The sequence below is a fragment of the Pagrus pagrus genome (assembly GCF_965226575.1).
Source record: "Pagrus pagrus genome assembly, chromosome: 9".
Taxonomy (NCBI): Eukaryota; Metazoa; Chordata; class Actinopteri; order Spariformes; family Sparidae; genus Pagrus; species Pagrus pagrus.
This window is the reverse complement of record NC_140193.1, coordinates 13902524-13913697: the sequence shown is the minus strand read 5'-3', so window position 1 is coordinate 13913697 and position 11174 is coordinate 13902524. Positions and strand designations below refer to the sequence as shown.

At 38.9% G+C, this 11174-nt stretch overlaps 1 protein-coding gene across 5 annotated transcripts; it reads right to left on the bottom strand.

Annotated features, from left to right (window-relative positions):
- Window positions 1-16: 16 nt before the first annotated feature.
- Window positions 17-9608, bottom strand: dnajb2 (DnaJ heat shock protein family (Hsp40) member B2). Of its 5 annotated transcripts, none has more exons than XM_084362445.1 (11): window positions 9314-9601; window positions 7070-7158; window positions 6704-6813; window positions 6345-6398; window positions 5901-6017; window positions 5553-5627; window positions 5047-5176; window positions 4564-4634; window positions 3995-4252; window positions 575-645; window positions 17-394 (listed from the first exon to the last, which is right to left on the bottom strand). In XM_084362445.1, the coding sequence occupies exons 2-10, from the start codon at window positions 7132-7134 to the stop codon at window positions 617-619; spliced, it is 909 nt and encodes a 302-aa protein (XP_084218571.1). In that variant the 5' UTR covers window positions 7135-7158; window positions 9314-9601; the 3' UTR covers window positions 17-394; window positions 575-616. The 5 variants fall into 5 exon arrangements, with proteins under 5 accessions (XP_084218571.1, XP_084218572.1, XP_084218570.1 ...); XM_084362446.1 differs by having other exon boundaries at window positions 17-313; XM_084362444.1 differs by having other exon boundaries at window positions 17-645.
- Between the last annotated feature and the right edge of the window lie 1566 nt (window positions 9609-11174).

Here is an 11174-nt window from a genome sequence, read left to right as displayed (position 1 = left end):
ACCAACTCATACAGAGTAGTCAGCAGGAAATGTTTTATTTTCTCTGCTTTATATGTTTCAAAGCATTTTTTCCACTTGCAGGCATTAAATTAAAATTAAAAGTCCAGCTGAAACATTGTCAGTTAATGCAGAGATGAATAGAACTCCTTCAGTTTCAAAATACAAAGTATCCAGTCGTTTGCTCTACAATGAGCTACAGTCCGCACACACACTCACACACATACATATGAAATACTATATAAGTGTCATTCAGCAGGTAGGAGCCATGGTGGGCAGAGAGAGACAAGTGCATCAAGGGGAATTGACCGTTGACCTGTAAGAGTAGATGTACAAGGACATGTTACACTTTACTAGCAGAGAGAGACAAGTGCATCAAGGGGAATTGACCGTTGACCTGTAAGAGTAGATGTACAAGGACATGTTACACTTTACTAGCATTAGTTGTAATAAATAAGATTTCTAAGAGAAATGGGAGGTCATGATCCGAGCTGATCGAATGGGGCTCATGGGGCAAAGGGGAGAAGGAGTGACTGAAAAACACTCAGGGTGCTTCAGGTTCACGCTGGTTCGTTACCTCAGGGCAGGCTAGGGCACAGAGCAGCAAGGGCCAATCAGGTTAGCTTGTGAAGGCCTCGAAGTCTGAGTCTGAAACAGGAAGCAGGAAGGGTGAGACAAAAATGTGTATTTGTCACATTATGAATTTCCAAAACTGCTTTATTTTTATACCACAATGAGATCTGTTTACAGCTTATTCAAGACAATGCACGACAGTCCTTAAAGACGATTCCAGCACATAATTAGCTGATAAACTAAATTAAAATTAAAGCAGATGAAAGGACAGAAAGAGATAAGGAGATTAAAAAAACTATACTCTGGGGCAACTTAAAATGTATAATTATTGGTGAAGGATATAGCAGCCTGAATATCTACAAGGCTGCATTGGTTTTCACAGGTTTTGTTGGCAAATCTACTGGAAAACAGCAAAACAAGATTTGAGTTATTAATTAACAGTGTATTCTTTTCTTATCAAGATAATGGTTAAGATAAAACTAAATTAATTGTTCCTGTATCACTATTAGTTGCTGTAATAAATGTAATACTTGTATCACACAAAATCAGTGACAGTTAGAGGAAAATGTTTAACTATTTCTGCCATAGTTCTGTTTAAAAAATCAAATATCCCAACTCCTCTTCAGCTCAATCTTTATTCGTAATTTACCTTTTAACAATCGGAAAATAAAAATAACAAACACAGTTCAATGTTGTATAATTACAGGTGGATATAAGAGAAACCATTTGCCTCTTTCTCTCTCATTCCTTCCCCACACAGCAACAGTTCGAAGGGGAGAAATGATAAAAAACTCAGACAAATTTTGACTAGTTTGAACTGATTATTTGTTCTCTTTGCCAGTGATGACAGCTAACCTTTAAAGTAAAAGCAAAACTCATGCAATGTAAAATCAATTAAGCACTCATGAAAAGTATATCACAACGTATCTTGCTTGGGCAGCGTAAAAGCAGGGCTGGGGAGGCGACACTGCTTGTAATAAGGTACTTATTAAGACAGGCGTGTCGTTGAACAGTAGCAAGAAATTAACATATAACTGGCACTAGTTTTTATTTTTTAACACCTTCGTGTTACTTTCAGCTTTGTTTCACAGCAACAATCACATTTAAAACGCTTATTAGTGTTTCCGTATGAATGTGTGTGTGTGTGTGTGTGTGTGTGTGTGTGTGTGTGTGTGTGTACGTGTATGTGTATGTGTGTGTGTGTGTGTGTGTGTGTGTGTGTGTTTTCCAGTGTTTTTCTTCACATTGTACCTAAAACCATTGAACACTATTGTAAATCATGTAAGTATGTCTTGCTCTGGTGCTAAGGTGTGAATGTATATGCCAACATCACAAAACAGACATTGTCAACGCAAGGTATGTCCCTCATTTGGGCAGATTTCTATTACTTATTTTAACTATTCATGCCACTTTATTTCAGGCAAAACCCTGAAGAAAATCAGTGCAGGTGGAGGGAGGGTTTTGGAGTTGCCCTGGAGCACAACAGTCTGTTTAAACTTCCACACTGTGCAGCTCAATTAAACATGTGGGGTCTAGTGTTTTGCCCAGGGGAAATTAATCAACAGATGTTGATAGAAGGAAAATGCAGCTACATGTCTCCCCCACACTTACAGTTCGAACCAATCCAAAGGGCACCAAACCTAGCACTGCATATTTTTAAACATTAACACAACCATCACACACTATTGACTTTGAATCCTCTCACTCCCAATCACCCATGTATAGTTTTGTGCTAGAAAAAGCTGGTGCTGAATGGAAAAAATAACCATAAACAACAAAAGACCCACTTAACTTGTTGACTAAAATACATTTGCTTTGCTTGAAACTGATTTGTTTTTCTGACTTGGCACATTTACCCTACAAATGTAAACACAGTAAAATAGTCAGAAGACACAAAGGCACCAAATGGATCAAAATATATGAGACTTATCAAACTCATTCCTAGCCCCCATGATACCTTGCACGAAATACGGGCGTGACTTCCAGCATGTCCTGAAACTTGCTGTTTATCCATGGTAACAGGACGCTAATCCACGTTTCGTATGACGAATCATTAATTCATGAAGATCTAGGGTAGTAGCTTTATTTTATTTATTATATTATTACTATTATTATTACTTAGCCTACTCAGCCAACGCTTCTAAAGCCTTGAAAGTGCCCCTTGTGCGTCAGTTGTTATGATACTTTGTTAGTCCGGTTCTGCCGAGCACCGACAGTATCACCCATAACCGTTTCCACGGTAACCTCTCCAGCGACCTCTCCAGCGACCTCCCTAGGAAACATGTGAAGATGTATAATGATTGTTTGCAACGGTGGTTTACAATCAGTCTCAATGCTGTACACATTCTACGCTGCACTTGGCATTTAAACTTCGTAAACAACTACAATCTGACCTAATATAGTAGTGATATTTTAGTAAAAGTGCATTAAGGCCAATCAATGATACGTAAACTCTGTAGAATTGCAACTTTTGCAATTAAAGTATGTGCGTATTTACAAGGTATTTATATTTGCAAAGTGTGCGAGTGTGCTTCCACTACTTTTTGCTTTACGTATTCTAGAAATTATTCGAGGCTGATCAGTAAACAGAGCTCTTTTTTGATCAAAATGGTCACCAGAGAAAGTTCTGTGACCTACTTTAGATTTTGATCTATTGTTTGTGACACAGTTCTGATACATTCCCTTTGACTGAGAGCCGTGATGAGAATATTCTATGGCAGGGTCTCAACTGGTCCAAACACACACGGACACACGTACAGAAAAACATGCACGCTCACAACACTCTCAGATTAAACTACCAACTCCTAAATACCTAAACAAACTCTTTTCAGTCTACATTAATATTTTGCAAATTTATATACATTCAGAAATGATCCTATTGCTCTGCATGATTTATCTTTTAGCTGTATTGGCCAATTAAATGGTAATACACCACAAAGGTGACTGTTAAAACTGCAAGAAAGCCTTGGGATCAATTGAGGCACTGTCTCAAATTTAGAATCCAGCAATAAAATTACATTAGAGTCTGGCTGTAGGCACAACACTGGATTGGTATAAAGAATAAGGCATCCCAAATACACACGCACACACACACTCCATTAGCACACAATACACCCACACTTCTTTTTCTTTTTCGCACTAGTGTCACTACTTTTCGTGGCCGGTTCAAACTCTTCTGGACTGCTCTGTGGTGTAGTGCTGGAAGTTGTGGGTGACTCAGAAGAGTCCGACTCTTTGGTTTCCTTCTCCTCCTTTTCCTGTCTACCTCCAGGCCCTGGGCCCATTTTAACCTGCCCGTCTACATCAATAAACATTTCAGTACCATTAACATTCAATGTTGTAGTTTTAGTACTAGTACTAGTGCTAGTAGTAGTTTTTGTAGTCTTAACTTTGCTCCTCATGGCTCTGTCCCCACCCAGAGCACCTTTTATGATGTTGTTAACAGCTGCTCTCTCCTCCGCCTCCAGCTCTGACAGGCTGCATGCCAAAGCCGTCTGCAGGTCTTCATCGTACTCGTCATCTTCGTCATCCTCACTACCTGACGCCACCCTGTAGTTGTAGTTACATGACTGATGTGTAGCAGGTGATTCTTTTGGGATTTGTGGCTTCTGTTGGGTGTTATGGGACTTCGGGTCTTCTCGTCGGCTCAGCTCCAGCACGAGGGCCATTTCATCCTCCACACCTGAGAATAACACACGACAGCACAGCTGAGTATGTTCATTAGCAACATTAAGTAACCTGTGCACACACACGCAGAAATGCACTTTTTCTTCGATAACAACATCTAAAACCTTTTTTAATATAATAGCTCCCGATCTATTACTCTTATTTCCGATGTGGTAAAAGTTAGGGTGAATGTACTGTGGCCACAAAAGGCTTTATACTATTTTTTTTCTTTTTTTCACGTATGCAGTAGTACTCTCGAAGACATGTAAACACACTATAATGTGTTAACTTAGTGGCTTTATCCTTTAAGTGTGTGTGTGAACTTACCATTAATTAGGACACTCTTTAACACCCCATCCTCCTCAATCTCTATTCTTTCCTGCCCATTCTCCTTTATCCTGTAGGCAAGACAAATAAACAGAGAAATAGTGGTATTAAAGTGTGTCCATCATTGTTTTTGTTTTTTGTCTGTGTGTTTGTGTGTCATCTTGTATAAGAACTTAAATGATTTAATTGAATATTCATGTGGTGTTTGATTATGTTTGATTACAGTAATATAACTTCCACCAGCCCAGGTTTATAGAAAAATAGCACTACCATTTTAGAGGTATATAATGGTAGCTCTATAACTACACTTTAATAAAAAACAATAGTAACAGAAAAAAGCTAAATGCAGCATTAACAAAAAAGGCTCAAGTATTCTTTGAAACATCTAACATTTGCAAGTGCCAGTTGGGATAAAAAGTCCTATCACATTTGAAAATACGAATTCCCTAGTTGGCTAACATTTCTAAGGACAGCATTACATACTTCTTGGTGGTCGTGCGTTTGCCATTTATGATGCGAGTGGAGGTAGAAACCGATTTGAAGTTGCCCATCCCTCCGCCCATGCCGCCCATCCCATCCAGACCACCCATGGAAGAGAAGCAGGTAAAGTCGCCTGAAGAGGAGATGATCAGGAAAGCAAAGTAGAAGAGAAGACTTTAATTTTGACGTGTTATTAAAGAACCTCAGTCTGTGCAATGAAAATATCACTTGTGTTATTGCCACAGAAAGTGTGAATTTAAGTGGGTTGAAATGTACAGCAAAGTAACTAATATTAGAAAAAATAAATAGAGTGACAAGTGATTTGTGCAAAAAACCAGTGAGCAGTGAGCTAGCTGAAAGAAGAGTTTGAGGCTCAAGTAATACGGTTATGATTACATAGAGTTTAATATACAGTTTTTAATGCTGTGGCCGCGGTATGATATGCACTGATGTCTATACAGTATTATATTTACCATGCTAATTTCCTCATAAAATATCTAACTGTTTACCTCCTGCTGAAGGAAATGAAAAGAACCCAGTGTTGCCAAGGCCAGAGGATGTGCCGCCAAAGGCTGGGAAGTCATCTGGATGAAAGACAGCGAGAGAGAGACACGCTTATGATTATTTAAATACTGCTCTGTAAGGTAAGATGTAATATCAGAGTGAAGCTAACTGACAAAGAAGTTGAACTTAAGTCAAACAAAGGAATCTTCTGTTTCAGGAACTTACGTTTAATTATTGCAGCACGGGTGATTTAAAAGAAAAAGGGAGATGAGCAAAATCCCAACGTTATTAACAGGTGTCCAGAGGGGGTCAATCAAATCAAGCTACTGTAACTATAATGATATATAACTTACCAAATAAGCTAGAGACGGGATCCTGACGAGCAAAGAAGTCTCTGAACACCTCATCTGGGCTGCGGAATGTGAAGGTGAATCCTGGGAAATCTGAGGAAAAGCCTGAAGTGGAGGAACCTGGAAAAATAAGTTGTTGTGGTCAGGTGGGTTAAGAACAACCGAGGAAGAGAAAGAGTGGGAGAAAAGAGTAGATTGAGGAAAACATATTTAGCGGCCAGTACAGGGAGAAAGTGAGTGAAATGAAAGGTGCAGGGAATTGGGAGGGAGGAAAATGTAAGAAAAAGAAAAAGGAGATTAAGTGTGACAGAGGTGAAAAGATAATGGGAACCAGAGAAAGAAAGGTGAAGGGGAAAAACAGAAAAAGAGAAAGAGGATGAGAAAAATACCTAACACATTATCAATCAATTTATAAATTTAGCTGGTAGAAGTCAAGTTTTTATTTACCTGTGGGTCGCGTTCTGTCCTTTCCATATCTGTCATACTCATCACGCTTACTCTCTGTAGTGGAAGAACAGAGTACAATTTAGTGATGGAATAAAAAGTCATTGACACCAACACATCTCTCTTTTTCTCATACAAACCCCCTACGCACATTACAGATTACAAGTATAACTAATGTGTTCGATTTAAGGTTTCTATGAATTAAGTTCCTCTCTCAGGAGCCTTAAGTTATCACAAAGAGATGCAGATTCATGTCTCGCCACAGATCAATTACCAGCCATCTCAGAAGACACACACACACACACACACACACACACACACACATATAAATAAACATTAAGAAAGACACTGCCCTGACTTACTGTCTGAGAGGACTTCATAGGCCTCAGCCACTTCTTTGAACTTTTTCTCTGCTTCCTCCTTGTTGTCTGGATTTTTGTCTGGATGCCATTTCAGTGCTAGTTTCCTGTACCTGTACACGCAACACAAACACTGACTCAAGCATACAATTAAGATAAAGACATGCAATGATATTATGGTCTCTTCAACAACAACTACAACTAAAGATGCATCATCGAGAGCCTTGGAAAAATACAACACGTCTCCGTGTTTTTTAAGAAATGTGCAATTTCAACTGTATTTTAAATTCAGGTGAAATATGGCATTATTACTTATGAATTAGTGTAAAAAGTCCTTTAACACTTGAGACAGACTCCCAGAGTACTTACGCCTTCTTGATGTCATCCTCAGTGGCTGTTTTAGACACTCCCAAGACATTATAGTAATCCACCATGTTGGTTCCTGTCGCTCCTTACCCCTAAAAGGAAAATACAACTTAGTTTCCTGCATGCGTTTCTGCTTTCTGATAACAAAAACTCTGAAAAACTTTGGTATCTCTGGTATTTCCTAATATCCAAAAAAGGAAAAGAAACAGTGCTGTGCTCATTATTTATTTAATTTGCAGAGAAGTGTTCATACACAACAGCAGCTGTCTAAGGAATGTCTTAAGGCAATGTGTGATGTAAATATATTTGTTTATCATTCTATACACTTAAGTGTTGACAAAAACACATTTTATGAACGTGTAATTTCCTATTTGGAAGTGATTAATCTAGAAAACTACTGTCAAGACCTTTTCTCAGGACTGAGTGGGCGTGAAGAGACAAAACTTTGTTAACGTCTCCCTCACTGTCCTCTTAGTTTTGATACATCTGTTAGGTCGACTTCTACTATCCATACATGCTGTTTAATGACATCATGTAATTCCAAGCATGATCTGCCCAACTTTCACATAAACAGAGAGCTAATCTGTTGGAGCAATTGTCTTTAGTGTCTATTTGACAATATTTGCTTCATCTCCTTTTAGTAAAGTAAATAAAATGTATTGAACTGATATTTTTACTGTTGAGACCGGCAATAAAATTAATTTTAAATGCCTGTCAAAATTCAAGGTTATTTCAATTTGGAAATAATCTAAATTAGTGTGCGTGAAATTAATGAGTAAACTGAAATAGTGCATTTCAGATTGTTTGTTACTTGTCCTGATGTCAGGACTTGGGGAGTTACCTGAATGTAATTTCCTTAAACCATACAGAATTCAGCCAACATGTGATTGGCATTGAGAAGAGCTGCTCTTTAAGCTCTGTTTTTAAGGGACAAGTCATAATGCATCACACAAACAATGAGTCATGAATGTCTTGATTGCCATCAATTTTGACAAGAATCAATGTTAGTGTGAAGAAAATGGTTTATGGAGCATTTAAACACAAACATGATGCATGCTGTAGACTGTGCAAATAAGATAGCAAACTGTTTTTGTGAATTTGCTAATTTACAAAAATAAAATGTTTTTGGTTTTGATGACTATAAGTTTCTGGTTTATTTGTCAAACTTAAATATGCATACTGATTCACTAATGAGATTTTAAGGTGTAGCGGGTACACAGAGCAGGGGTCAACGGATATGGCTTTTTCAGGGCCGATACTGATTATTAGAAATATATTTGGGACTGAGAAAATCTTTGTGTCAAAAGTTCAAACAACTAATGGAATAAGTACAATTTACTCAAATATTGTTCTTGCGTATAATTTTTCAGGTACTTTACTAGAGTACTTTCTGATAATTTCTTTCTGAGAGATTTTCTGCTACTTTATTCTTCCTCTCCACTACATTAATTTGATACAATTAGTTACTAGCTACTTTGCAGATTCGGATTATTCAGTGTTTATAGGCTATTAATTCAGTCGGTTACCAATCAGTGCTGTAGGTGGGATATTGTGAGAGGATGTTGCATCACAGCCAAAGTAGCAAATTAGTTTATTTTATTGACAATCTAACAAGATAAGAAGAAGAATATTGGCCCAAATAATTGGCCAGAGTTGATAATCGGTCTGCCCCAACTTTCTTTAAATGTTACACACAAGACATTAAACAGGATTTCTGTTTTGTTTTTTTTCTTTTAACCTTCAGATAAATGATGGCATTAACTTTTGGCACAAGAACTTAAAAGTACATCTGCCAAGTGCGCCCTTGAAATGATAACACCTCAGTACAGTCAGTGTTTCCATTATAGCCACAGACTCAGCATGCTCACCACCATGCCAATCTCATTAGTGGTCTCTGCAACAGTTTCAGGGCTGAGAGGGGGACTTTCCAGAACTGAGGTTTAATAACTAAACTTAACTTTCTCTGTCCCCTCGGGAACAGCCGTGCGCCCACACATGTATTATTACTACGTTATTTCGAGCTTCGTGGAATCTGACAACTGCTGCTGACATGACAGTAGGCCTACACAAACTAACACACACGGGCAGATGCACTTACAGGCGCTGCTGCTGTCTGTAGTCAAGTATTATCATTGAAGGTAACATTGTTTATGTAGTTATGCGGTTGACACAGTATTTACTATTATGGCCAAGTTGGACGACATAGGGCTAGCTAATAGGTTACGAGTAGCTTAGCTGTGTACCTACCGTTAGTCTTGCGGTCAAGTAGTGAGCAGTTGAGCCGTCTACCCAACGCTGACAGTTAATTATTATGATAGCGGTGCCTCTGGAATGCGCTCCCCCTCTCGTAGCCTACTTCACAGGCAGCCTCCTCCCTCTTCAGCACGTCCACCGCCCCGACACGAGTATGTCTGCAGTGTGCCGCCGTGCCTCTGTCGTCCTACTCTACGGGTCCCACCGGGTGAGACGAGCTCACGGTCCGCCCTGTTTACCCCGTGTGCCGTTGGACCGAGCTGCACGCGCTACGTCACTCCCAGCTGGGGGAAAAAAATAGAACGTCTAGAACATGCCAGTGTTCGAAACTACGTCACCACCCCCGCCCTGCGCCAACTGCAGCCTGTTGCTCCGCGATAACTGGCTTTAAATCATAAAACTGGCAACCGCCATTCAGGCCAGACACATGAAGCAAGCTGTAAGGTTTGTCCACAGATATTTCTGAATCATTTCATTTTAAAAAATCATTAAAGGTGCAATATGTAAGAACTGGCCACCTGTCGAGTTTTCTACTCAAAACAGTAGGGGGCAGCACATCACCGCTAATTGCTGCTAACATTAGCTGCCGGGGTTTGAAGTTTTTTCTTGTGTGGCCGAACCGTGTAACTACAGCGTCACATGATGCTAAAATTGTGAAAGAAGTCTCTAGTGCGCACGCACAATGCGGAAGAGCTCCGGCCAGAAGTCGAGTGTTTTTGGCTTCATGCGCCACTGAGCAGCTTTCATAGGATTGAACTGGGGCTGTGTCCAGTAGTTAAAGGTCCATGGATTTACCTGCTACCTGCTTGAGGGTGTGTCATAAACCAAAGACAAGGTTGTCCCGATCGAAGAATCACAGCTAACAAAGTGGCTCCACTTATTCGGTTACAAACACGTTTCTTTTCCTATAAGTTCTTCACAATTAAAGTCCCCCATTGTTCAGTTATTTAAGAACTTGTATTATGAAGCAGCATTACAGGAAAAGTTGCATTTTTGTAGCCCGCTTGGAGGCCTGGTGGGCGTGGCTTGACCCTACTCTGGAGCAGGTCCATCGTGGGCGTGGTTTGGCTTAACTCACCACAGTAAAAGTGGTGCAATATGTAAGAAGTAGCTGCAGCAATGCTGAAACTAATGGGTATCCTAACAAACTAAACTCAATTCTATACAGCACTGAAATGTTAGCTAACCAATTTATTCAAGTGTTGAACTTCAAGTAGCATAAGTTCAGTTTTTAGGTTCTTGTACTTAAATTACTTTTCTGCAACTGTATACTTTTACATGATTATATTTATCTCAGAGCCATGGGCTAGGTTTTTCGCAAAAACTTTCAGATTAAATAAAGCCATCTTATAAAGTAGCCTGTGACAGTGTTTAAAAGAATATCCAAAAGTAATACTACTTGAGTTAAAGTAAAGCACCTGATATTAAATGCACCGAAGTAACTAATTTTTTGGCAATAAATGTACTTACATAAGTAGTATAAGTACAACTTAAGTAAAAGTAAATTATATGTTACATATATTTACATGTATGTATATACCATGTACCATGGTTCAACTGATTATCGGCCTGGTCGATTACCAGAGCTTATATTCATATTATCTGCATTAGTATTTTTATCCCAATCCTACTAAAATAATTTAATATGAAAATGTGCTACTCTGGCTCTGATGCAGCATGTCATCTGCAAAGTAACTAGTTACTAAAGTTATCAAATAGATGTAGTGGTAAAAAGTACAATATTTGCCTCCAAAATTTTGTGGGGTAGAAGTATGAAGTGGAAGAGAAGGGAAATTCACAAGAAAGTAAAATTACCTCAAAATAGTACTTACTGTACTTAGTTACATTCTATCAC

Excerpts from the sequence above, each read along its gene's own strand:
- dnajb2 (XM_084362442.1), bottom strand. The coding sequence starts at position 7,134 with ATGGTGGATTACTATAATGTCTTGGGAGTGTCTAAAACAGCCACTGAG. Across the intron at positions 5,177-5,552 it reads TTCATTTCCTTCAGCAGGAG|GCGACTTTACCTGCTTCTCT; the intron begins GTAAACAGTTAG and ends TCTCCTCTTCAG. Across the intron at positions 4,635-5,046 it reads AAACGCACGACCACCAAGAA|GATAAAGGAGAATGGGCAGG; the intron begins GTATGTAATGCT and ends TCTTGCCTACAG.